The sequence below is a fragment of the Pristis pectinata genome, chromosome 5 (assembly GCF_009764475.1).
Source record: "Pristis pectinata isolate sPriPec2 chromosome 5, sPriPec2.1.pri, whole genome shotgun sequence".
Classification (NCBI taxonomy): Eukaryota; Metazoa; Chordata; class Chondrichthyes; order Rhinopristiformes; family Pristidae; genus Pristis; species Pristis pectinata.
This window is the reverse complement of record NC_067409.1, coordinates 85,694,446-85,722,324: the sequence shown is the minus strand read 5'-3', so window position 1 is coordinate 85,722,324 and position 27,879 is coordinate 85,694,446. Positions and strand designations below refer to the sequence as shown.

The following is a 27,879-nucleotide window of genomic DNA, read 5'->3' as shown; positions in this document are numbered from 1 at the left end:
AATGCAGCAGTGAAAGGTTGAAGATGTCCTTGAACACTCCAGCCAGTTGGTCAGCACAGATTTTCAGTTCCTGCCCTGTACACCATCGGGGCCTGACGCCTTGCAAGGGTTCACCCTCTTGAAGGATGTTCTGACATTGGCCTCCAAGACAGAGATCACAAAGTCACTGGATGCTATGGGGATTCACACAGGTGTAATATTATTCTCCCTTTCAAAGCATGCATGAAAGGCATTGAGCTCATCGGGGAGTGAAGCATCACTGCCATTTATGCTGTTGGGTTTCGCCTTATAGGAAGTAATGGCATGCAAACCCTGCCACAGCTGTCGTGCATCCGATTGTGTCTCTAACTTCACACGGAATTGCTTTTTTGCTCTCATGCTGGCCTTCCGTAGGACATACCTGGACTTCTTGTAGGGTCTGGATCACTGGTTTTGAACGCCACAGATCTAGCCCTCAGCAGAACTGCAAATCTCCTGGTTCATCCAGGGGTTCTGGTTTGGGAAAACTCGGTATGTTCTCGACGGCACACACTCGTCCATGCAGATCTTGATGAAGTCGGTGACAGCCGTGGCTGGTTCATTCAGATCCAAAGATGAATCCCTGAATATGGTCCAGTCCACCGATTCAAAGCAGTCCTGTAAATGCTCCTCTGCCTCCCTAGACCATACCTTTGTAGGCCTCACCACTGGTGTTGTGATCTTCAGTCTTTGCCTATATGTCGGGAGTAGAAGTACAGCCAGGTGATCGGACTTGGCAAAGTGCGGGCGCAGGAAGGCATGGTAAGCATTCTTGATGGCGGTGTAGCAGTGATTGAGTGTGTTGACTCCTCTGGTACCGCAGGTGACATGTTGGTGGTAGTTTATCAGAGTCTTGATTTTATTACTGATTTTGATTTAGTCATGCTTTACATAGATTGAAAGCTAATGTGCCTATTGATTGACAAAAATATCTCATTTTGCCAAACACTAGAAAAATTTTTTAAAAAGCAAGGCCTAATTGTATGAAATTGATGAGGAAGTTCATTTGAAATTAGATACTGAATGCTTTTTTGCTGCTGTATGAAATTTGACCTTGAGCAAGTAAAAAATTGGTAATTACATAGACAGTACCAAGGTGGCTTTCATCAGTGAAATCAGTACCTTTGTCATTATAAATACGAGTTGCAGTGCTAGCTACATGGAGAGAAATTTGGAGCAACTTAAATGATAACTTATGGATAGTCAGAAAATTAGCAAAGAAGTTTTGCCCTTGATGTATCATGGGTTATCTTGACACAATGAAAATTATATCCTCAGGTGTATCCTCACAGAATAAAAGAGATTGGATGAACCTTGTAAGATTCTGATGATTATTATAAGGAATTTAACCAACATGATGGGAGTTCTGATGGATTGGAAGTGGAATAATAGCACCACCATTTTCAAAAAATGTTGTAGAGAAGGCCAATAATCAGAAAAATATTTCCCAATATAATGTGGAATTCCTGAACTTGCTGATCAGTCTATGCCAGCCTTTTCCTAACTGCACTTCAGATATGAAATTGTATTCCCAATTTTTATGACGGGTTTTCACTCACTGTAACTGCTTCAGGTTGGACCTGGTGCAGACAGTAAGTGAGCAAGCTAATTATTAGATCATGTATCTTTTTTATATTGGTTGAGTTCAGTTAAATGTTTTTAATTGTTTTAAATTATTTAGATTTTCTTTATCTTTTGGTTGATAAATATTATTAATTTATGATTTTTAGTACAATCATAGAAATTTGAACACTGAGGAGGCCTCTCAGCCCGATGCGATCAAAATGAAACTATTTAATTCTCCTACTTCCCTGCCATGGTCTATGGCCTTGTGGATTATGGCTTTTTAAGTAGTCATCCAGGTCCATGTTAAATATGATGACAATTTTTGCCTTCTTTCGGGCAGTGGTGTCGAGATCTAACAACTCTAAGGGTGAGTCAATTTTTGCTCACTTTCCTTTTATCGTTCTAACAAAGGTATCTACTTGTCCAGTCAGCCTAGTCAGGCCATCCTCATAACTATAATTTTTGAAACCTAGCAACATCACCAAAAAACCACCTCTGCACCCACTCTAGTACTATCATATTCATCTTGTAGTATAGTGAACAGTGTCTTATATAGTTCTGGCCTGATCTCTCCACTGTCAAATCCTGTGACCTGGGCCAAATAAGGCAAGCACCCTTTTGCCTTCTGAACCACATTATCAACCTGCTCTACTGTCTTCAGGGAGGAGAATCTATGGACAGGTACTCCAAGATCCTGCCATTCTCATACACCTCTTAATACCCTACTATGTTTTATACATTTTCTTGCCTTGCTTCTCCTCCTCAAATGCATACAATTTTTTCATTTCTTTTTGAGTTACAGAAGCATTTCAAAACATTCATTGTATATGACAAATTGGGCAGTAAACTTCATCAGCGGACTTAACTGGCTGCCAAGTATTTTTTCGACTGTTTTATGGTTGGGGCATGTTCTGTCCCCATTGTGAGATTGTTACTTATTTACTTATTCATTTTCTAAAATCTGACTGCCACTGGCAAAGCTGGCATTTATTGCCCATTCCTAACTGTCCTTCAGAAGGTGGTGGTGAGCCCTGTCTTAAACTGTGACAGACCTTCAGGTGAAATTACTCCCACAATTCTATTTGGTAGCTTGTTCCAGGAATTGGACTCAGCAATGGTTTATTCTCTCAGGATCCTTCCACCCCATGGACTTCGCCATTGAGGATTGGAATGAGACTAAAGGACCCATAAGAGGTAAGCTTAGAATGAGTTTGGATGAAATTCTGGCCCATTGGAACTAGTTAGAAAAGGTGATTTAGCTTTATCTATGTTATAACACCCAATAAGTATAAATTTGATAGGAAGTAAGTATCCCTGGCCAATCTCGTTAATGTTAGACTTTGAAAAGGTCCTTGACAAACTTCTTCCTGAAAGGCACCTACAAAGATTTAAAATGAATTGAATTTGAGTAAAATGTAACTATAGATAAAGGACAGGCTGAAGGACAGCTAGAATTTTGTAGTAGTAACAGCAGTGATGTCAAACTGGGGTTAAATGGTGAGTGGGATTGGAACCCCAGCTATTTCTAATTTACATGAACTTAGATTCAGAAGCTAAGCACAAAGTTCAGGCAAAGCGTAGAACTCAAGCTTCGGTAATTGAATCTGAATAAGTGTCAAGTACTGATAAAATGAGTTGGACAAATATAAGTATTTGGGTTGGACAATACTTTGGAAGAAATTTTTTAAGTGGTGTGTAAAACCATTTACAAAGAAAAGTGGACATTCAATATATTCCATTTATGATGTTGCAATAACTAGAAGTAAAACTGAAGAAGGTCTAAAGATGATGGTGCACAGAATGAAAAGCTTTTCCAATCTCTTGAACCAATAACCAACAAACTAAGCAAAATGTTTGACAGTAGAGCACTAGTCGGAGGAGGGCAAGCTTTAACTATACTCTAAAATGTGCAGCATTTTATCATCTACGAGTATATCCCGATGGCCAGGAAATCTCCAAGGTCATAATATTGTGTTTATCACTCATTAATTGTATGGATTTTTGTGATTTAATTGACATAATGGCATTTATTTCCTATATATATATATATATATATATCTATATATGGGTGCATATAGGTGAAAAACAAGGTAATCAGATTTTAATGAGGCCTGGGAGTTAAAATACGCTGGGCTTAATGCCTGGCAGAGCAAGTACATTTTGTGTGTATCGTGTTCTGCCAGCCTGAAATCTGCTCTGGGTTAAAATTGACTCACATCTTTTATTTGAAACAGCTGTGTTACAGATATAACAGGAAAAAAGAACACCAAATCTGATTTAAGACACAGCTCCTCTCCTGTACGCTTATGCTAATAGATAAGGGTACCAGAGATTTGAGCACCAGCATCTCCTAAAAGGCAATCGTGCAGATTTTCTGACCAAATCGAAATAGTTGCCGAGAAGTATGCATATCACATGGGCCCAACACCACCACTCAGATCCACCAGAAACTGGAAGAATTGGCATCTGGCTTCCTTATAGTGTACCATTCTGGAGCCAGCAATCTGTTTTGGGATACTGACTTGGCACTTGTAAATCATTGTTATGGAAGTTCCTTCCCCTCCTCCCCGAATTAGACTAAACTTACTATCAAATACCATTAAAATCTACCCCAAAATTCAGTTAGGAATATTGCGAAGCTGGGCTAGTAGATACTTTGAACTGTTGGATTATGCAACAATCATGTTTGGGGATAAATATGCCAAATAATTTCTCAGGTTGAGTATCACTGACCATTTCAGGAATGGACTATAGTTAATCAATGATACTTACTGTTTCTAATCATGTAAGGCCTGATTATTTGTTCCATTCCAAGACAGCTTACTTCAACTGATATGTTTACACATAGGAAGGTGATATAAACATCTTTGAAGTTATATAGAAGCAAAAAGCACTGTATATCTGCATCTGATCAAAACCTACAGAAGAAAAGCTGCATCATTTTATCAAAATTAAATGGACAGGCAGCCTTTCACAATGACAAAGAAGTGTGTGAATGCAATTGTCCCAGCAGTTTACATTTTAGCAATAGTGCCTACTGTAAAAATTTACAGTTATTGAAGCCCCTGTCATAAGCCTGTCCAGGTTTCTGATAGATTTTCCATTGAAAAGTAGTCTGCAGCAGATAATAGAATCCAGATTGTAAATTTGAAACAACAGGTGCATTTCTTTCACAGGAACTAATCAATATCTGAAATTATATAGAATGTGAAAGTTCAGGAAAAGGGAAAAACAACAGTGAAAAATTCCCTGTGCAGATTTTATGTATTTATAAGCATCAACTTCCTTTTAATTGAAAATAATATTAATTCTGTTGAAAAGTGTATTATTTCTGCTGGCTGTAGATTTTATTTAATGAGCAGTGGTGATGGGGTCCATCTTGTGAGAAATCCATTCCACATTTTCTGTGCCACATGCTTTGGCTCAGCAGTTGCTCACACAGAATGGATAGACTCCCAAGTGCAAGGCTGATAACACGACATCCTGCCCTTGCAAAGTTACTGACTGACACTTGAATAATTAATCAGCTCACCAGGCCATAACAGCCCCTACACCAGTCTATCTGATAAAAACAGGACACAGTTCACTGCTCTGTATGCTGCTGGGATACCCTACTATTTTGATTCACAGTCCAAACGCTGAGTGATGCAGACTAAATGTCTGCCAGGAATAAAATATGCCCCAACCCATTTAAGTCCCACTGATCTCTTAGAACATTTTTGATGTACATAGAATAGGTAAAAAAAAAATCATTAAAGGCTAAAACAAAAATGAGAGTGATGAATTATCAGTGCAATACCCAGTCTTGAAGATAAATAAAGAATGCAAGTTAAACATATAATGGTGATAGCAAGTTGACATGTCTTGATAATAATATGGTGTTAAAGATAAGTGAACTAAATGCATCCAGGTTCGGCATGTTACAAAGCATTTCTGTTCTGTCTTCTTAAGTCAGTGGTAGGGAAATTATTGGAGAAAATCCTAAGGGATAAGATTTATGTACATTTGGAAAGGCAGGCGCTGATCAGGGATAGTCATCATGGCTTTGTGCCAGGGAAATCCTGTCTCACTAATTTGACTGAGTTTTTTGAGGAGGTAGCTAAAATGGTTGATACAGGCAGGATGGAATGCAGAGATTAACCAGGATGTTGCCTGGATTAGAGGACTTTTAGCCGTAGGGAGAGATTGGATAGACTGAGCTTGTTTCCCCTGGAGCAAAGGAGCTGAAGGGTGACCTGATAGAGGTACATAAAATTATAAGAGGCATAGATAGGGTAAATAGTCCAAATTGTTTTCCCATGGTAGGGATGTCAAAATCAAAAAGGTTTTAGGTTTAAGGTGAGAGGAAGGAGTTTTAAAGGGGATTTGAAGGGAAAGCTTTTGTGTAGAGAATGACTGATATATGGAATTTGCTGCAGGAGGAGCTGGTGGAATCAGATACAACCACTATGTTTATTTAGACAGGCACAAATAGGCAAGGCAAAGAAGGATACGAACGAGCAAATGGGGTTAGTGTAGATGGGCAGAAAGATCGGCATGGATGTGGTGGGTTGAAAGGCCGCCTTCTGTGCTGTACAATTCTATGACGCTATGACTTTCGTCATGTTAATGTCCAACAATACGTGCACCCTGTTACTTGTCTTAGCATCCAGTACTGTATAACCACAGCCATGGTTCTTTACTCAAAGAGTGGTGAGAATATTAGCATGGGAAGTGACTGAAGCAAATAATATGGGTGCTTTTAAAGGGAGGCTGGACACACGTGATGGAAAAGTGAAGGAAGAATTACACTGAAAGATTTGGATGAGGAAAGATGGTAGGAGGAGAAATAAAGGACTGCAGATGCAGGAATCTAGATGAAAAATACGATGATGCTGGAGGAACTCAGCAGGCCAGGCAGCATCTGTGGAGAAAGATGGTAGGCGGGTTGAGTGAAACATGAAAACTGGCGTCGATTACTTGTGTCAAATGGCCGTTTTCTGTCTGGTTATTTTCAGCCTTCTATAAAACTATTAATCTAAAATATTTCTATAAATCCAATCATTTCTTTCACACGTAAAGTTACTGGTTGATATTAGAATAATTAGACAGCTCACCAAGCCATAACAGCCTAAACATCAAACATCAACATAGTCATAATCTAACATACTGTTTTATATAAGGAGGCTCACTGCTGTAACACTCAGCTCCACAAAAGCATGGTTGTTTCTATAAGATTCATCTTAGGCAATAGTAGAGACTTGAAATAGAATTATATGCTTATTCTTTTATTCCCAGACTATTATTTTTGACAGAAGTCCAAAAAGGAGAAAAGGAATTCTAATGGCTGAAGGGAAAAGGAATAATTGTTATCTTTCATCTGACCCAGGCTATTATACATATTTAGACTTCTAGCAAACTTCTAATCCCTGGTGAAATCACTTTAAATTGTCTCTATCCTAAGCATGGAAACAGAAAATAGGAGCAGAGTAGGGCATTCCAGGTTGCTCCACCATTCAATATGATCATAACAGGCAGTACCTTGTTCCCACTTTCTCCCATGCTGCTTGATCCTTTTAGCGTTAAGGAAAATATCTACCTCCTTCTTGAATATATTTAATGATTTGGCCTCCACCACCTTCTGTGCTGGAGAAGCTCACAGATTCACCACCCTCTGATTGAAGAAATTTCTCCTGACCTTGGTTCTAAATGGCATACCTGTATCCTGAGGCCATGACTCCTGACTCTGGACTCCACAGGCATCGGGGACATCCTCTCTGCACCTAGTCTTTCTAGTCTAGCTGTAGGCCTATAAAACCTAATTTATAGGTTTCTATGAGATCCCCTCTCATTTTCCTAAACTCCAGTGAATATAGGCCCAAACGACCTATTCCCTCTTCATATGTCAGCCATAACATCCCAGGAACCAGTCTAGTAAATCTTCATTGTAATTCCTCTACAGCCAAATCATCCTTTCTCAACTAAGGAGATCAAAACTTCACTCAAACCACCAAATTGGGTCTCACCAAGGCCCTATACAACTGCAGCAAGATATCCTTGTCCTATACTCAAATCCTCTTGCAGTGAAGGCCAACACACTATTTGCCTTCTCTTGTGAATGCTTGCTTTCAGCAACTGGTGGACAAAGACACCCAGATCTTGTTGCAAACCGCCCCCCCTTCCCAACCTGTCACCATTCCAATAATAATGTCTTTTTGCATTTAGAACCAAGCCAGATAACTTCACTTATATCCACATTAAAATGCATTTGCCATTCATTTGCCCACTCACCCAGCTAAGTCTAAATCACATTGGAGCCTCTTTGCATCCTCCTCACAGCTACCATTTCACTTCCATCTGCCCCCCACACCCCAACCCCCAGCTTTATGTCATTTGCAAACTGATATGAGAAAACTACCTTTTATTTATTTTGAAGAAGGGCAAGTGCTATTTCCGTAAGAAAATAACATTCTAAGTTTACAGAAATGTTACTACAACAAAGTTTTTCAGCAGGCAAGATTAACGAAACTAATGTTAGGTAAAACTGGCCTGCATATATGATGCAATGTGTGGTATGCATCTTAGTATTTAAATTCCAGAATTAGATGGTAAGATGCAAGTACTAGAGACCCAACCAAAGAAGGCAGTTTTTCCTTTTTATTAGCACAGCAACAAAAAATACATATTTAAGAGGAAAATTGTGCTCCTGCTTCAAAGTGAATGCCAGTGTGAGTAATGAGAATATAGCAATGTTGCCTTTTAATTACAGCAGTTTCTCAATTCTTAATTTATCACATTACTTTTGCTTTCTTGATTGCTGTGATCAATGGAGCTACATGTAGGGATTTGGTGAATGCTGGACAGTAAGCCACTAGGTGTATGAGCCACATAACTCAGTTAAGTTTGTAGGTAGTCTATTCTATAAATTAAATAAACATGATAATGCATTATTTAAAGAAGATGTTTGATAGTTATCCAGTGTGCATTCAGTTTAGGAAAATTATAAACATATATTTGACCAGACATTTAACATTGTGTGAAACTGTTACATACTCCATGATATACGTGTTAAGAGCTTGCTCTATGATAACTTTTGAGTTCAGCGTCAAGGCAAGGTAACTGGTGTACATATAGCAAAGAGATGGACCGAACTCAATAAAGATCTTTGGCACCCTGAACACCAAGAATTTTAGGGGTGCCCTAATCCATTGGGACACAAATGTAAAGCAAAGTGTTTGAAGGTTGTTTTCCTAATAATAATCTGTTAATGGCTTCAGTGCTTTTAAGAGATTGTGATGAGTTTGACTGGGGAACTCAACTTCGTCAAGGCATGAACCCCATAGGCCAATGGATTGTCCTACTTTTAGAAATGATGATAGTTGATAGTTTTCAGTAGAGGAAACCAACAGTTGGTACAATGTGATGTGAGAAGTGAAGGTAATCATAGACATAATGAAGGGAGATGATGGAGTAATCCTCTTAGGCAAGGATAGCTATTATTATAGGACCTTAGAGTTCACATTTAATGTTTGAATGGACATCGGCTTAAAATATTGCCATAGCTTGATGTAAATCAGGAACCTTTCCAAACTTCCATTTTCAAAAATGAAGCAATAATTACCTGGATCATATGTTACATGGTGTTAACCAACTGCTGCATTGATCTACACCCAAATTAAGATGATGCGTGCTAGCCAATTCAGGAGATTAGTCTGCACCATACTAACATTTTGAGAATTAGAAGTGGTACAATCATTGGGAAGGTGTGTGCTGGAACCATTCAACAGATCTGTAAGCAGCCCTTGAGAAAACCATTAATGCCTTCCAGTGGGGACTTGTTCAAAATTGAAGGCTCAAATTTATCAACATTTTAGGCTTTTCTTTTAGACTTACAATACCTGAAATTGTTTTGCTTTTGGTTTGCATTATATGTGGGATGGGGCAAGCATAACAAATTAGGTTTTTGGTAGATTACTGAAAAGAGCAAAATTCTCATTTTACACTTTCTTAAAAATGGGGAACTGGACGATTGCATTGGGTTACATTTGAAATAGTTGGAACAAATTAGAAGCCATGTACCACTGTATTTAGCAAAATGAATAATATTGAATGATTTTGTCTGTGCAAAAATATAAAAAAATGCCTGACTTGATTTTCAAGGATATTTTTCTATAGCATTAAATCAAAACAGATTTAGCAGCCCTGTATATTTAAGGTACCGCTTGGCACATTAAGTTCATTCAATGAAACCTGCAGTAAGGAGCAAACGCTCACAGAGACAAAAACTTGCCTTAATAAAGCTTGTGGATGAAGTCATACTATATAACAATTGCGGGGGGGGGGGGGGAGAGAGAGAAAGAGTGAGAGAGATCATGCAGCAGTTGCCACTGTTTTCCCTTCGTCGGAGACTTACTCCAGTATCCGAGGGGAAGAGTGAATCCGAGGGTTATTAAGAGACCTGGACATCTGCCCAGTGTTTCCTTCGCGGTTTCCTAGGAGTCTGCTGACTCCCCTTGTTGTAAATCAAACAGTGCTTTGATTGTATGGGACTCCAGGGGCCTCTAAGGATCACCTCATTACCTGCTGTCTCTGAATTCTGCTTTCATGGGGTCACCGGCTCGGGGTTCCGGCAAGCTGGTTAATTCCTGATCTTTGAGTGAAGCCCTCAAACTGTAGGGGCGAAAGAAAGGTAGAGAAAGTGTGTGTTGTGTGCATGTGTTTGTGTGGTGACAGGGAAATGGATGAGTGCGAGGTGATGGCATTCCTTACATTCTGAAGCGGTTGTCCAGAGTCACTTCTGCGATGCTGGAATAAGGTTATGTCGAGGGTTGCGAAAGTGGAAAATGACAGGAAGTTGGATCTATAGGTAAGGATATGGGCTCGGGTAAGTTTGTCTGAAAAGCAAGGAGATATCTTGGCTGCGCTGTCAGCAGTTGCTTGTAACTTTGTGTGTGTGTGTGTGTGCGTGCGTGCGTGCAGGCGCGCCTCCCACGGCCGCTCAGAGAGGGAAAGAGCGATCCCTGATTCAACCCACTTGTCACTCTGCCAGCAGCACACTAGCACAAAGATTGCTTGGGGCCGCCGCAGCCGCGTCGTGTGAAACCCGAGCAGGATATTTATACACTGCCAGAAGCCATTTGGAGCCATAAAGGTGTTGCTGCCTTCACTTTGTCAAGTAGTGCCCCCTGACTGGGGTTGAGTAAAGAGGGGAGAGTGGGAACGAATGTGTCTGCTGAAAACCAGCTCCCGTGTTGTTATGAATCTGACCTGCAGCTAAATAGGCAGAAATCTTATGGAGAAAGATCGGGTTCATTATACATTATTTCTTTTCTGGTTCTTGGCCAGCAGGGGCTCCTTCAGTAGTTTGATGTCTCCCAGAGTTTGAAAACAGACACCCCGCCTACCATATTCCCACCCCGGAGTCTGTACCCGGGACCATTCCTTCCCCTTATTCACACGGCGAACCAGGGCGAACCGCAGCCCTTTCATGCTGCCGTTTGACCTCGCATCATTTCGTTCCTTCTTGTTTTTGTTTGCTCTCTCTCTCTCTCCCTCTCTCGGGGACCTCCTGCTGACTTGAGAGGGCAGCAGAAGCCTTTCTCCTCCGTGCTCCGTACCTTGCGAGGGAATCTCTGCTGAACAGCTCGAACGCTTTGTATCAAGAATTATCGGGTCCGCCAATATCCGCCTACCCTCCAACATCTGCAATTAAAAGATCTCCTTTCGGGTTATTTTTTTCTTTCAACCATGGTAAAAATGTGCTGAGAGGGAACATGTTTGGATTAAAATCCTCAACCTACTTCTTCACAGGTAAGATCGATTTCAGTTCCTTACCTCCGACTATCGAAACACTTCAGTACCGCTGTGTTGTATGGTTAAAACTTAGCCATAGATTATATTTATTAATCTGTGTTAATGGATCTATTTTCTAATAGTTCAGACCTGACATCAATAGTGTTGGACCCGTAATTTGCTTGTTTCTTGCTTAAAAGGGGGAGGCAGATGTATCCACAGGCGATGTACACAATAGGCGCCAACATTTAATAATCTGTTTGAGGAGGAGGAAGAGAGTGAGAAGGAAGGAGCAAATCCCAAACGGATAGAGAGAGGAATGATTTCATATGTTGGGTCACTTTATCTCTGCGTTCATTTTGGGCAACTTAGTGCTATATAAATGCCCCCATTTACTTTTGTTTTCTGGAATCACTGGTCAACTGAAACACTGCCGTATATGTCTGTTAGTGGTGTCAAAGTGGTCACAGAGGTATGTCACATGCATATTGGCATACATAGGCACTTAACCTACAAGGCTACCGTCAGTAACGCCGCCCCACAGTCTAATTGATGTCTTAGATCGTTCATTCTCTACGAGCCTGTTGAGCTCAAGCGATAGGTGAACTTCCCCCCAAAACAGCAGAGAGATCAATATTTTGAAAACAAGTAATAGAGGCCGGACATTTATGTAAATATTTTGCTTTGGAATCTCAATTTAGCATGTCTTGTCCTTTCCCTACTAGTGGCAGTCGTCCTATCAAGGCTGTCAAGACCTGATTTGTCTATTAGTTTAAACGGCGCTGACCCCATATAACAAAGGCAGTGGGAAATTTTCCTTATGAAATGTAAACATGTTATGATCATAGAAAGATCGCGGGAATGCAAGTAGATGTATTTTGTTTGGCGCTACATCATATGCATTCATTTCAGGTGGGACACAGGACCTTATACCATTCTCTGCCTCCAGATCATTACAAATTTGATGTTCTGAAAGAGAAATGCATTGTTAGATTCTCCCTATTCCTTATTGGCTTGTTTTCTTACAGAATTTGACAGCTTTAAATATAATCGGTTGAGCGACTTTTTCAGCTACATACACCGATGTGAACATTTTTAACCTGCTTCGGCATTGGCTGGGACCCAGATCCACAATGAATGATTCGCACCAACTTACTATCCATTTAGTTATCCTTCAAATGGCCTGCAGTGATAATACTGGGACACGTCAATTTGTTAAAGTCCGAGAAGAAAATAATATATTCACAATCTGTTCTTGCCTTTTAACATACATCAAAACTGTATTGAATATGGCCTTAACTGTATGAAATTGCACTTATTTTGTGCAATCTTGTTAATATAGGTAAACCATTATTGCTGGTTTCCATGGCTACTGTATTTAAAGTGCAATTTAGGGGGGCTTTGCCTTGTGTGATAGATCAGAATATGAAGTACTTTCCTATGGTACCTAATTAAGAGGTAGAAAACCAACTTCTCTCCTATTTTACTTCTAAAAGCTTTTGAGCGTGTATATTAGTAATGTGTCAGAGTGGCTGAGCAGAGGCTCCAACTCCATTAGCAGAGGGCTATAGATTACAAATCTTGGAAAGTATGATGTGTAAGGTAAAATCTTGATGTTAAGGCTGTATCTATTGTACTAATTAAAATAAAACACGAGTTAGGGTGACTAGATGACAGCAGGCATTGTGGAATTACTATTTTGGGGATAGTAACCTTACCTTCTTAGTAATTTAATTAAGGATAACATACACTAAAGTGCATTTGTGCTGACCACGTTCTTCATCTACTTCATTAAGCAAGTGGTTGAAAAGGTAGTAACCTCTTAAACACTAATAGTATACACTTGGCATTATCAGTTAACAAGTTCTGTTACATAATGTTAAACTATTTTAAATATGGTACACTTAGGGACCATTGTCTCCCCCCCCCCCCCCCCCCATTGTAGTAATGTGTTTCATTTGGTAGGATGGCAGGGTGATCTCAGACAGGGGCATCAAGTCAGTCATTCTCAATGGTGCTGCTTGATTGGTTGACAGCAGGTGTTCTTGTCGAAGTGTACAGTAACTGTGTGAGTTCCACCCTGTGGCACCGGTCTTCATCTCATGGTCTGCTAACTCGGACAAACTAATGACTCTGTTGCAGGAATTGCAAGCCAGTTGAATTTCAGACAGCTCCAACACTTCAGCTGTGTTCGTGAGGTGAGAAGCAGATATTCTATTGATATTGCTTCAGCCATCCTTTGACAAATGAGCTGAATCGTTCACTTTTCCAAAGAAGTAATCTGGAAACTAGACAAAAATATTTTAGAGGGACGTGTGCATGACTGTACCAGTGCAAATAAGTATATATTTTTACAATATGTATTAAGATTTTGTCTCATGCTGTCTTAGCTAACACAAAATCTGGTGCAGAAATGTTACTGGTTTTCTGGTTTGTTAAGAACATAAGAAACAAGAGCTAAAGGTAGTCCAATAGGCCCTCAAATCTACTCCACTATTCAATAAGATCAAGGCTGATCCAATCTTGACCTCAGCACCACCCTCCTAGTACAGTTGACTCCCTTATTATCTAATTGATTGCCCAGCAATCTCTACTTTGAATATGTTCAATGAGCCCGCCTCCATACCATGTGGGGTAGAGAATTCCAGAGATTCATGACCCTCTGAGAAGAACTGGAAGAATGGGCCAGAAAATGGCAGATGGAATTTAATGCAGACAAGTGTGAGGTGTTGCATTTTAGAAGGACAAATCAAGGTAGGACATCCACAGTAAATGGTAGGGCACTGAGGAGTGCGGAAGAACAAAGGGACCTGGGAGTTCAGATACATAACTCCCTGAAAGTGGCATCACAGGTAGACAGGGCTGTAAAAAAGGCCTTTGGCATCCTGGCATTCATAGTATCAGAGTATTGAGTATAGGGGTTGGGATGTTATGGTGAGGTTGTATAAGTCACTGGTGAGGCCAAATTTGGAGTATTGTGTGCAGTTCTGGTCACCTAACTATAGGAAGGATATCAGTAAGATTGAAAGAGAGCAGCAGAGATTTACTAGAATGTTGCCGGGTCTTCAGGAGTTAAGTTACAGGGAAAGATTGAACAGGTTAGGACTTTATTCCTTGGAGCATAGAAGAATGAGGGGAGATTTGATAGAGGTTTACAAAATTATGAGGGGCATAGACAGATTTAATGTGAGTAGGCTCTTTCCACCTAGATTAGGAGAGATAAGTAGGAGAGGATATGGCTTTAGGGTGAAAGGGGAAAGGTTTAGGGGGAAAGGTTTAGGGGGAACATTAGGGGGAACTTCTTCACTCAGAGAGTGGTGGGAGTGTGGAACGAGCTGCCATCTGATGTAGTAAATGCGGGCTCACTCTTAAGTTTTAAGAATAAATTGGATAGATACATGGACGGGAGAGGTCTGGAGGGTTATGGACTGGGTGCAGGTAAGTGGGACTAGTGGAATAATGTTTCGGCACAGACTAGAAGGGTCAAATGGCCTGTTTTCTGTGCTGTAGTGTTCTATGGTTCTAAATTCCTTTTCACTTCCATCTCAAGTGGATGATTGCCTTAATGTGAAATTATGCATTCTCATGCTTGATAGGGGAAACATCCTCTCAGAATTCACCCTCCCAATCTCCCTCCAAATCTTTTATGTTTCAATTTGATCACCTCTTATTCTTCTAAACTCCAATGACTATCAGCCCAATTTGCTCAACCTATCTTCAGATACAAAACTATGAGGGATATAGACAGGACAGACAGTAGGAAACTTTTCTCCATAGCTGATGTGTCTAAAACCAGAGGCTGTTGGCTTAGAATAAGGAGAAATAGGTTTAAAAGGGATCTGAAGAAGAATTTTTTCACCCAGGGGGTGGTTAGAATCTAGAATACACTGCCTGAGTGTGTGGTAGAGACACTTATAAATTACCTAGATGAGCACTTAAATTACCAAGACATTGAAGGCTACGACAAAATGCTGGAATTGGTATAGATAGGCACTTGATGGTCAGCATAGATATGGTGGGCTGAAGGGCCTGTTTCAATGCTGTAAACTCCATGACAAGCAGATGTCTATGTAAAATTGGCTAGGCTCTAATAGGGCACTAGGGCCCACCACTTCAATAATGTAGTTCTGCTTGTCACATGCAAGCTACAAACCACATGAAGGGATTGTGCATTTTGCCAATAATTGCAAACTTAATACATGCATTGGTATGGGTTGGTTTTATCCTGGTGTTGCCTTTCAACCACTGCACCATTTGTTCTTCATCGAATCACAGAAAATCTGCCACACAGTAGTTGGTCATTCAGGCCACCACATCAGCCATCAGCCTAATTCCACTGACTTGCACTGGCCTATCAACTTTTCCCCATTCACTTAACCTATCTACATTCCTTTTTAGGCTCTTTATGTCCTCTGCACATCTTGCTAACTGACCCATTTTCACAATTTCAGCAAGTTTGGCAAATATTTTGGAAGATATAATCAATTTTGGAAGATATTATCAAATTACCACCTCTAAAATATATGATCAGTATGTAAACACAGGATGAGCAGCCATTCAACTCTAGCATTGGAGAGGGTGGTCAGTAGTTCTGAGAAAATATCCTGTAGTGCTGGAGTAGAAATTTCTGTAAAGGAGGAAAACAACACTAACATTTGCAGGTAAATTATATTTCAAGCATGTTACCTACAAAAGCAATGTTTGATTATTCAGCACCTTTAAAGTAGTAAAACCTCTGAAGGAGCTTCACATGGACAATATCAAACAAAATTTTGTGAATGAACGCAAAAGGAGATATTGGAAACACAAGACACTGCAGATGCTGGAATTTGGAGCAACAAACAATCTGCTGGTGGAAAGGAGAGGATGGAACTGGTGATCAAAAGCTTGTCAAAGACATTTGTTTTAAGGAATGCCATAAAGGAAAACAAAAAGGGGAGTTAGAGAGGTAGGGATGTCGCAGAAGAGATTTGCAGAGTTTAGAGTGCCAAATGAAGATATAACAAACAATAGTGAAAGTTAAAATCAGGTTGTGCAAGACATCAGCAATGGATGAGTGCAGTGATTTCAGAGTGTTATAGGGCTTGGGGAGGCAAGCTGCTCTATAAAGAATATTTCTGCAGAGGTTTCTAAAAATGTAAATTTCCTAGTGTAACTTAGTAATGGGTTTATAACAAAAAAGCCACAGATGTAAATTTTATACCACTTTGAATGAAAATAATTAATCCTGCCAGAGGATTATAACAATCAAATTATAGCACTTGCTTTTTTTGTGGTATGAAGCTTTAGTGTTTTATAATATCTATAATTTATATTGTCTTAATGAAAAACCTGGAGCTGGAGATTCCTACCTGATTGTATAGTGTATTATGTGATTACTCAAGTTCTCACAGTGGAGGCCGTTTTCAGGAATGTAAGGATTTCTGTGTTCACAGCACGAATTCTGCCCTTTGCCCTGGATCGTAAGTTCTATAAATTGTAAAAGGAAGGGGCAAGGAACATACAATATGGAAATAAAATAATTGATAACGTCTTTGACAATTTTTGTGGTAAAAAGGTGAGTATCTCCACAATAAATGTCATTAGCATTTAATAATTTTTTATGATAGACTTTTTCATTTTTTACTCACATACTAGGGGGATCTTATCACAGTTTTAACAGACTATTTTTTAAAATCATTATTTTCCTTTTTAGAGCTACACTAATTTCACTATTTCTCCACTTATTTCTTTATTGGAAACATGTCTAACTCAATTCTCTTATCTCTCTATCTGTTTTATGTACTGTTACTCTATACTTCCAACTTATTCTTCACGATTACTTATATATCATGTATGAAAATCAAAAATAACCAAAGATGCTGGAAATCTGAAATAAAAACAGTAAATACTAGAAACACTCAGCAGACCAGATAGCACCTGTGGAAGGAGAAATAGTTAACATTACAGGTCCTGGATCCTTCATCAGAACTGGGAAAAGGAGAAAACAGAGTTTAGGTAGTAGAGAAGATGAGGGTTCATGGGACAAATGGAATATTTCTGATAGGGTAAGCGCAGATGATCTAATGTGACAGTTAAGGAACAATTAAAATCAAGTTGAGCTGCTTTATCTGTGTAATGGTGTTGCTAGTGATAAGACAGTGGGACATGTCGAGCAGACCAAATTATACAAAGTAAGAAAAAGAATTAAAGAAACACTGAGCCAAAGTGATGGCAGATAGAAATATCCAGTTCTGATGAAGACAGAAAAAGAGAGGACTCTATTCCATTCTTTCGTTTTCTCCATCTCCATCAGATTTGCTCCAGTGATGAGAAATTCTTCACAGATGATTTCCCCTCTACTTTAGGGAATAGAGCCATTGACAGCATCTCATCTATTTCCCATATCTTTGTCTCACTTCTTCTCCTCCCAATAAAGAACAGGAACAGAACTGCCCTGGACCTTATACCTTCCACCCCATTGGCCTCCATATTCAATAGATCATCCTTTATTGGGAACCTGACACAAATCCCTTCTCTCATGAATGAACTATCTGCAGCTCAATGTGAAGAGGCTTCATGTGAAGGCTGGTGTTAGTTGGGCCACAGCGAACAGTGCAGCTGTTCAGCCATGAGACCTGGGGCTCAGGGGCCTGGAAATGGCTGCTTTATGTGTTGACAAACTGCCCACATCCTGTAGTCTTTCTCATTACCTCCTCTTGGGTGCAATATAATCTGTTGTCTATCCCAGCCTAGAGATTTTTCAACAGCCACAAGTCCAATGGCCAGCAACCACTGTTGAGCTTGATAGTTGTTAACATACTCTACTAAAAATGGAAGGAAATACCCAGTTTTGAAATGAACTGGGTCTTGCTGGAGATGTTGTAAGGAGGGGGGGTTTGCCATGGAAGAGCAAAAATAGGTGTTCCCAATTATTTATTTTGCAACTCCCTTTTTGTAATAGAGCACTATCATTCCTGGTCATTTCCCATTACCTCTCCTTCAAAATAATGCCTTATTTTGTTTATTCATGAAAACAGGAAATGCTGGAAAAACTCAACAGGTCAGACAACATTTATGGAAAGAAAAGCAGTTAAAATTTCAGGTCCAGGACCCTTCATTGGATGAGTCTTGAATCTGATGCTGCCCGATCTTCTGAGTGTTTCCAATATTCTTTGTTTACATTGCTGATTTCCAGTGTTTTTTTGTTTATTCATTATCTTTCCCATGTGTTTTTCTATTCAATTTATCCATGTATTGATGCATACACTTCTTGAAAGTCTTGTATTTAAAATTCCGTCAGCAATCACAGACACATAAAGAAGTCCAAGATAAGAAATGATTACACAACACTCCTCACCCTTAAAAATCTCTCTCAGTATTTCATACATTGCCATCACTGGTGTCATTGGCTGTTTTATTTCATGCCTTTGGCTCCCTTTTTTTTGCTCCCTTTTGTTACTTATGACATATATGTAGTCCGTGCCCCTACACTTTACTGAGCTTTAACAATGTCCCTTAGAGCTTATGATAATGTGAACATACGGTCAAGGTTCACTTTGCCTCTCTGCTTAATTATCTTGAATGCTGAAATAATATGATAAAGAAAATAAACCAGTATTCTTTTGCAATGTATATAAAAAAAATTCAAGATGAAGGCCAATAGTAAACGGTTTTGAATTTGTGCAGTTGATCAGGGGTCTGCCCAGTCTCAAAGTCAATGGCAACTTACTTAAGTTTTAGCAATTTAAAATAGAAATGATTTTAATATAATGCAATAATATCTTTATTAAAAAAAATGTATATGCTTTGAGTTGTTTTGCTCCTTAATTGGAAGAAAAGGGACTATTGTCATGTCTAAAATGTGGTTATATACCTCCACTCTCCTATCATTTTTCAGTCGGAGTGTAGTTGGCATGTTATAAATAAATACCTGAATATGCCTTTTGTGCAGAATGGCTTATTTATTTTTTTAGCTGTAGGCATGAATTCTTTAAAGTATGGAAAAAGGAGAGCTCTGACATAATTGTACAACCTGGATTTTAAATCATAACATGCATGCACTTTGACATATAGATGATTACCTCTCTTAGAAAATTGCTGGTTATACTATTTAAAGTACATACATGCCATTTGACTTAATCCTTACAGCAATTCCTATTTCTAAAAACAGAAGCCACAAAGGGTGAACCTAAAGTGTAACAAATGACATCATAGCAATGCCTTCTGTTAATGAGTTAAATAAATCTTCCCATTGGAGCAAATTTTCCCTTCCCCTCTTTCCGTAGCTTGCATTCCTTTTGAATCACACTAAAACAGTAAAATCTGATAGGAATTTCAGAAAAGAACAAACCTTCAGTTGACTATTTTTATCTCCCTCCTACCTTCTGATATTATAGAATCAAACTATAATAATGTGCAAAGTGCTTTGTTATTGCATCATCTTTTAAATCCTCCATTTAGCAATTGTTTAGATGAGCAGTTGAATCACTTAGGTTTGGAAGGCTATAGACCAAGTGCTGGGATATACAATTAATATCGTCTCCCAGCATTAATACCAGTAGCTGCCCACTGGTCAGCATGGATGGGTTGGGCTGAATAGTCTGTTTTCATGCTGTACAATTCTATGACTCTATAAGGTTGTAAAACAAAAATACAGAAAGTGATTTTGAATCCGTTTACCCAAAAGGCATATCATTTCCAAACTCACAGACCATTGCTTACAGACTGCTTCCCATTCCAAAACCATCTGTGTAACTCACAGAAACGCATCTGTTTCAAGCAGGAGCTGATTTGTACATGAACTACAATATAGATATGAGATATCATTAGGCAGAGTATAAATATACAGGACTCATTAAAATGTTACCTCCAAATCCAGGCCTGCTTGTAAAAACACCATCCACTAATAGAGGAGACTGAAACAAGTCTTGACATTTCTAGACATAAATGGAAGTTATTTCAATGAAAATGAAAATCATATTGTATCCCATTCACAATGCCAGTTTTATACATGGTCCAAAAGTTGCTTGTTTAATCTGTATCTTATTTTTCTCTTTTTAAGAAATTCTTTCAGTTGCCTCCTTTCAACAATGTGGCTAGCTTTTTCACTCTGTGCTCATCAACGTGACTTTTGATATTAAGGATTAGCTTCCTTGGCTTAAGTCTGTTTGCTACTGTTTACAGTATATACAGTTTCAAATTTGTGTTAGGTAATCAATTTTCTTCCTTTCCTTACCAGGAACTTGTGTTAACCTAGGTTTGTTTTCCCATCATTTATAATTATCAGTTCTATGTTAACCAGTTTTAGTGTAGTCGAATCATCCTAGAACAAATCAATTCCTTTATGTTGATCATCAGTACTCAGAAAATTCTACAGCTTTCTCAATAATTCTTGAAAAGGTACCCTCATCCCTGATGGTTGTAACTATCCTTGTATGCTATCTGAGTAACTTACTACTACTAAATTAAACTGAAAGTTGCTTCTTTCTTGTGATGGCAGTAGTGTGACATTAAGGAAATTTATGATGTACAAGATAAAAGATGTGCTAAAGTACTAAAAAAGCAGAATTTGTTAAAGTTTAGCTAAATCAGTGCAATTGTGATGCAGTTAATGGTAAGCTGGATGGCAACATCCTTGGAAATTAATGATGTAACCAAACCACATCTAACAATGGAACTTCTTGAGGCTTCTGTTTTTGCTTCATTTATTACTAATTAAGCCATTTCTTTAAAGCAGATTTTCCTCACACTTTCAATATGTTGAACAGAAAAGATATTTTTAGAAGTATGTCCTTTGGTCTCCGCAGATCTGTTTGTTGCTCCATACAACTGAGAGGAATAATGGAGAGCAAGATAAATGCCTCTATTGTATGATCACCAATACATTTTGTGTATTTCTAGACCCATCATAAAAAAATCCCAGGTGGGTACTGAGAAAAGGAACAAGACTTTTGGAGCCATTACATGTATTTCCTGCTTAAAGACAATTGTGGTACATTTTAATAACCTGCTTCTTCAAGTCATTTCCCTCTTTGCTCTCTCATTTTTTTTCTCTCTCCATCTAAGTTTCTCTTTGTTTTGTGGCTGAGGTAGCTTTCAGTTGACTTGTTAATAAAAATCTGCTAGCATTCTTTTGAATTTGGCCACCAATAGGGGTATTGAGTTGGAAGAAATCATTCATGAAACACTTTGGGTTTAGAGTTTGCGATCAGTTGCATGATTAAATGCATGAAATAGTAGCATCTCCATGTTGTATTTTTCTTCTGAAATGCAGTTCCCTTGACATTAGGTTTAATGCTTGTGACCAAGAATGAATTTCTACCCCTTGACCTTCCTTGGTGGCAGAGTTGTATGTAATTGGAGAACCAACAGAAGAGTTGTGGATACCAAGACATATCCAACAATTATGTTGCATACAGTGCTGCTCCAGAGGAATTATTGAAATGCTGAGAGTACATACCACTTTGTCTGTTGCACAGTACAGTATACCAATATGTTTATTAAAATGACTGACTGCTCTTTCACATTTATTTATAACTTAACAGTGGCACTGGTTTGTACTTGTTGTTATGTTTGACCTCAAGTAATCCTTTTATTTTTGTTAGTGAAAATGATGGTTCATTGGTTATTAGCCAGCTATCAGTGATATTTTTTGGAATATTCAGCATAACTTGTCCTCATGGAAGTTCTGAAATTCCTAGATATGAAAAGTTTAAATGTTTGAATAAATAGCAAGTGCTTGTGATATTGTTAAGCAAGCAACCATAAGATAATTAATTGTTATTTTGGCTTGGTTATTACTTATGGAATCATGTATTTTAGTACTTAAGGTAATGTATCACTGGTATTGGTGTATAAATTGCAGTAACAGTGTTTATATCAGTTTATTTAAAGAATCTCAATAATGGCTCAATTTCATCTTCTTTTCTCTGCATTGCTTACAAGGAATTCTGAGCTGGCTCATTAATTCACTCACTTATCATGCCTGAAAAAAATTAAATCAATGGAAAATAATAAGAATGTTCAATACCTTTGACTCTGTGCAGCCGCAAATGCTGAGAAAATTCATCTGCATGAGCCTGAGTTCAGTCAGGCTAATGCTTTACAATTCATAATACAGCACATTGAATTGAATAGAGACGGAAGTCTTGCAAGAATGCTGAATTGTTTACCCAAAGGGTATTAGTGTTGTGGAATAATTTACCATGGAAGCAGATAGCATAATTATAATCAAGAGGCAATTAGATCTCAGAAGGGTTTAACAGGACTAATGAAAAGGAAAAGGGATGGTTGATGTTTTGAGGACTGTTGCAGGGTCTTAATCTGAAATGTCAACCATCCTTCTGCCTCCACAGATGCTGCCTGATCAGCTGAGTTCCTCTAGAAGTTTGTTTCTTGCTCCTGATTACAGCATCTGCCATCTCTTGTATCTCCAGGCTAATCTTTAAAGTAGGTATAGGCTGGTTTGACTGAAAGAATGTTCCTATTCTTAAAATGTCCTTTGCAATTTTCACTTCCCTTTAATGGATTACAAAAAATGCCTGCATGGCACTGTTATATGAAAGCCTAAAACAAAGGTCAAATTCCTGAGTTTTCTGTTTGTATGGAGACATTAATTCCTTTAACCTCAAATAGGGTAACACCTTGGCAGAATAATTTCAGAATATAATTTTTATAGGAAGTTACAATGGACAGTCCAGTACATTTGAATGGCTGGGCCATTATTAACTGCCCTGCAATGAACTGGGCATTCAACATGGGTGTCCACTGGTTTTGCACTTGTTTAATCTGGCAACCCAAAAGCTTCCAGGTCTTCAGTCAGATAAACTGCAATAGGGTTCAGAAGAGATTCACACATCAAAAGGGGTTGAGGCTGGATTGCAGGACCCAGGACTTTATTATAACTCACCCAGCTGTGTCAAGCAGGCACCCCTACCACAGAAGGAAGCGACAACATTAAGATGATCATGCAATGGGAACCAATTGATGGGTCCACCCCTTGGATTTTAACTCCTGTTCCAATTTACTTCCATCAGGTGGAAGGACTTAAAATTTGTTATATCTAAAATACAAAATATGCATTTTATTTTCTTGGAAGCTTACATTTGTTTTATCAAATACAGTTTTATTGATGCATACACAATGTTATGAGTCCATAGTTTTACATTGTGTACTTTGCTCAGCCAGTTCAACACACATGCTGCTTTCCTCTCTGAAAAGAAGCAGTGAGGAAACTTAAGTGTACCAAACTATCCTCCTATTAACAAATTAGATATTTTGAGTGAGCTACAAATGAAAAGCAAAAAAGCTTCCGATGCCAGAAATCTATAATAAAAACAAAAAATGTTAGGATGCTTAGCAGGTCAGGCAGCATCAGTGGAGAGAGAAACAACTTTAACTCAACCTGATGTTTGAGGGGCCTGATGGCCAACTCCAGACACTATTTTCTTGTATTCACGAGTGTCCCCATTTGAATGAGCCATCGTTTAATGACTTTGTCATTATGCCTTTGCCGCAGGATAGCGTTCATGCCTCTGACCTATGGTTCTTGAATCCTTCTGAATTCCTTATTGACTTCCAGCAGAATGCTTAAGTTTGATGAATGTGAGTGTCCTCATTCCTTTCAATGGATAGCCTTGGGATCCCATAAAACTGTACCATCCTGTGGAACTGACCTGAGACTGTTCTCACAGTAAAGAATTGGTCCTGGTAAAACCTGCTAGACTTTTAATCCCTCAGAATCGTTCCAGTACTTGACATGTTCTTTGAGAAAGAAAATGAAAGCAATTACACCATCTCTTACTCTACTTATAATGTGATTATTACAGATCTTTTTGTTTGTTTACAATGGACTTAAGACATAAGTGAGGAGAACATCATTAGTCTGAACATGTACATCAATAATATTCAGCTTTTGTTCCTTGCCAGGTTTTGATTTATTAAAGTCCTATTGCCTGTACACACACCATAAAATCAGTCTTCTTCCATCAATTCAAATCCTGCAACTGAAAATCCTGCACTACCATGTTCATATGTCATCAACAGAGCAATATTCCCTGATTTAAAAAAATTATCTCAAGTCTTCATGGATTTGCATTTGATCACTAAAAATGTTATAACACTAGCTTTTATAAAACATTTACTACTCAATCTCCCAACCAAAACAGTCTCTTGGGCTCAATAATGAATCTGGTAGTGTCTCTGAATATTTAATTAATTGCTTCAGTAATTCAGTAGAATAATTCATCATCACAATATCTAGTTGAGCACTGTATTTAGGATTACTGTACCAGTGGATTACTTTTGACCAGATAACATTTGAGAATATCTCAGTTGTTACTGGACCAGATGTATAAGAATGTCAAAAAAATGGTTGGAAGTACTTAATCATATTTAATCTTGTTGATATTCAAATATATTTTTAGGGGCAGTCTGTAAATAGAGTTTGAATCCAAAAACTAACTTTTTAGTATTACTTTGCTTAGCAAACTTTTATTGGATACATTGATTTGCCATCTCTAATAAGAATTTGTCACAGTTTGTCTTAGTTGATGAGAAGAAGATTATTGCCCAGAAACTAACCCATTTCTTCTTATTTTTATGTATAAATTGAGTATAAAAAGCAAAGTTTGCCTGTTTTGAAGTGTTTGCATCAATGTTCAGCAGAAGTTCTACCCATCTGGAAACTCATTCGGGTACTTCCAGCATCAATTTCCTAAATGCTGGTTTCATTTATTCATCACATTTTTCCACATGTAATGACGTCAGCAACATGCATGGCTCATTGTAAGTGTTTAACAACAGAAGTTGGATCAAATGGTCATGACCTCCGACCTTCTTAATGAAACAAGGAGTACATCAGGTCATGAATCACTTGTGATTAAAAATGTTGCTCCCCCACCCCTGCCGGCACATTGTCTTAATGCTCAAAAAATCCTCCCATGATATTGTTATTAGAAAAAAAAGAGAGTGCAATGAAGATTCACCAGGTTGGTTTCTGGGATGGTGCGTCTATCGTATGAAAAGAGATTGAGTACACTAGACTTCTATTCTCTGGAATTTAGAAAAATAAGAAGTATATGCAGGAAATTTTCCCTGGCTAAGAAGTCTTGAACTTAGGGTTACAGTTTCAAGATGGGGATAGACCATTTAGGACTGAAATGAGGAGAGATTTCTTCACTCAGGTGGTGGATCTTTTAATTCTCTACCATGGAAGGCAATGCAGGCTCAAGTATTGATTGTATTCAAAATAGAGATTAATAAATTTCTGGATATTAAAGGAATCAAGTGATATGGGAATAGGGCAGGAAAATGGTGTTGAGGTAGATCTATGATCATGCTGAATGGTGATGCAGGCACAAGAGGAGTAATGGTCCACTCCAGCTCCCATTTCTTACGTTACTGACTGCTTTTTGACCCTATGATCTTTGGGTATTAAACTCATAGGGATAGATATTTTTAAGGCAGCCACGCATTGCAGCAGTGATGATGTCTGGTGATTTTTAGTCTCTGACTGCATTTATTCTTGACAGGCTGGAGGGTATCGAACAATCACCTTGATACAACATATTACAATGAGGACTGTAAATTGGGCCAAATCTGCCAACAGTAAACTAACTTGCAGTTGAACAGTGAGTGGTGGTGTTCTAAATCTCCATTAAACACTTTCTCAGAAATTGTTAGCCCCAAAAGCTACCCCAGATGGCTCATCCTATTACTATTTAATTGGTCACACTAAGGTGCACAGTTATCCACTGATATCAACTCCTCAGTACGGTTTCCAATGTCTTTTGCCATCTCTCTTTGAGAGGTTAAGTTTGCACATTAACCCATCCATAACGTTCAGCAGTAGTAGAAGGGGGTTCTTTAATAATGAAGACCACTACTCTATTTAACTATGCAGTCTACCTTTTACTTTACTTGTGCCTCAGACAATATTTTAGAAACTTATTTATATATCAGCGGGATAATTATTTAAAAGAATAATATTTACAAAAAGTCACAATTTGGCCCACTGCTTTGACTCCAGTTTAAAAACAGCTTTCCATCATAACTCTGCCTTACAATATTTTAAGAATTTGGTGTCATCTATACCTTTTACACTGACTGTATCCCAGTTAATATTAGAGTAACTGAAATCTCCCATTAACACTGCCCTAGGATTCTTGCACATGGCAGAAATTCACCTCTAAATGTTCTCTTCTATGTCCCTTGGACTATTCAGGGGTCTATCATACACTCCTAACAGTGTGATTAACCCTTTTTTGTTCTTTAGCTCAACTAGTTTTGTCTCATTTCTTGATCTTTATAAACTATCATTCCTTCTCATAGCTAAGATTCATTCTTTAACAAATATTTCCAGCTGCCCCTACTTCTTTTTTTATCCTCTCTCTCTCTCTCTCTCTCCATCTCTCCCTCTCTCTCTCCATCTCTCCATCTTTCTCATTTAGAAGCTCTGTCACCAGGAATGTGAATCAACGTGAATGAATATTGTGATTAAAACCCTGTTTTCTGAATTTTCCAGAAATTTTATTTTTGTAATACAACATTGAAACAGATCCAATTTTGGCTTATTTGCCATAAACATTCTGTTATCCATCTTGGGCCTTTTGTGATTTTAATTTATTCTTGATAAGGCTGTGTACAAAAAAAAATGCAAGGTCTGGTCATTTGTAGACAAGTATAAAACTGTATGTCCCTGCATTTCCTTGAGCTTTTCTGACCATTATCTTCACCAAGAAATATGCCACAAAGTCACAATCAGACTGTTATTGTGACAGTGGTTAATGCACAAAATAATTTCTTCGCTAGCTGCTTGGCTTCATATGACTCCCATTCAGTGCATTGAATATTTTTACCCAACAGTGGGAAAATGCTGAGTAGCCTTATAACACTGAATTCTGCCCAAAAGTAATTTGTCATTTGCCAGTGAATTGCTGTAATGATGTTGTTCATTCTATCTTGAGCAATTTTTATTCAATTAAAAAGAGAACAAAAACATATTTAAAATGGGCTATAAATTAACCTGTGGGTCAGACTAATATGTCCCCACTTGGCAGTGCCTGCAATTGCTTTGAGCGCCTGCAGAGCAGCTGCTATGTTGGGTTAATGACAATGGGTTAATGACAGAATCACAATCCCACAACCACCAACGCTCATGATGATAAATATTCTGTATTGAACTGAATTGGCGATTTGAAAACCAAAATTTCTTCCAAACCAAACATGATCTAGTTCCCACTGAGGAAGTAGCCAGCTGTAATCTTAAAAATAGTGATCAGTTCCACCACAATTATTTTTCTCAATAATGCCTAACTTATTTCTAAAGTAGTTGAAAGGTAGGAGATTGGAGTACAGTAGAGGTTATGGGACAGTGTTGGCTTGATGTTAGCATGCTTGTAAAGACCACAAAAAATAATGTGACAACTTTCATTAACTGTAGACCTTCAGATTATCTATAAAGAAGCTGTAATACACATGTAACAAAAATCTGATGGACATTTTGCCCCCAATAATACATTACTGAAGTGAAATTCTTGACTG

General features: G+C 38.4%; 1 protein-coding gene across 4 annotated transcripts in view; it reads left to right on the top strand.

Annotated features, from left to right (window-relative positions):
• LOC127570639 (genetic suppressor element 1-like) overlaps positions 1–27,879 on the top strand; it is a 208,979-nt gene that overhangs the window by 54,473 nt on the left and 126,627 nt on the right. Inside the window, exons 1-2 of one of the 4 annotated variants that reach the window (XM_052016384.1) lie at positions 10,226–10,429; positions 11,152–11,373. The exons of 2 other annotated variants lie outside the window; for them this stretch is intronic. In XM_052016384.1, coding sequence (XP_051872344.1) covers positions 11,337–11,373 — 37 coding nt within the window. In that variant the 5' untranslated portion in view covers positions 10,226–10,429; positions 11,152–11,336. Of the gene's footprint in view, positions 1–10,225; positions 10,430–10,695; positions 11,374–27,879 lie in introns of those variants that run through there. One more of the 4 variants, XM_052016383.1, reaches the window with a different exon arrangement.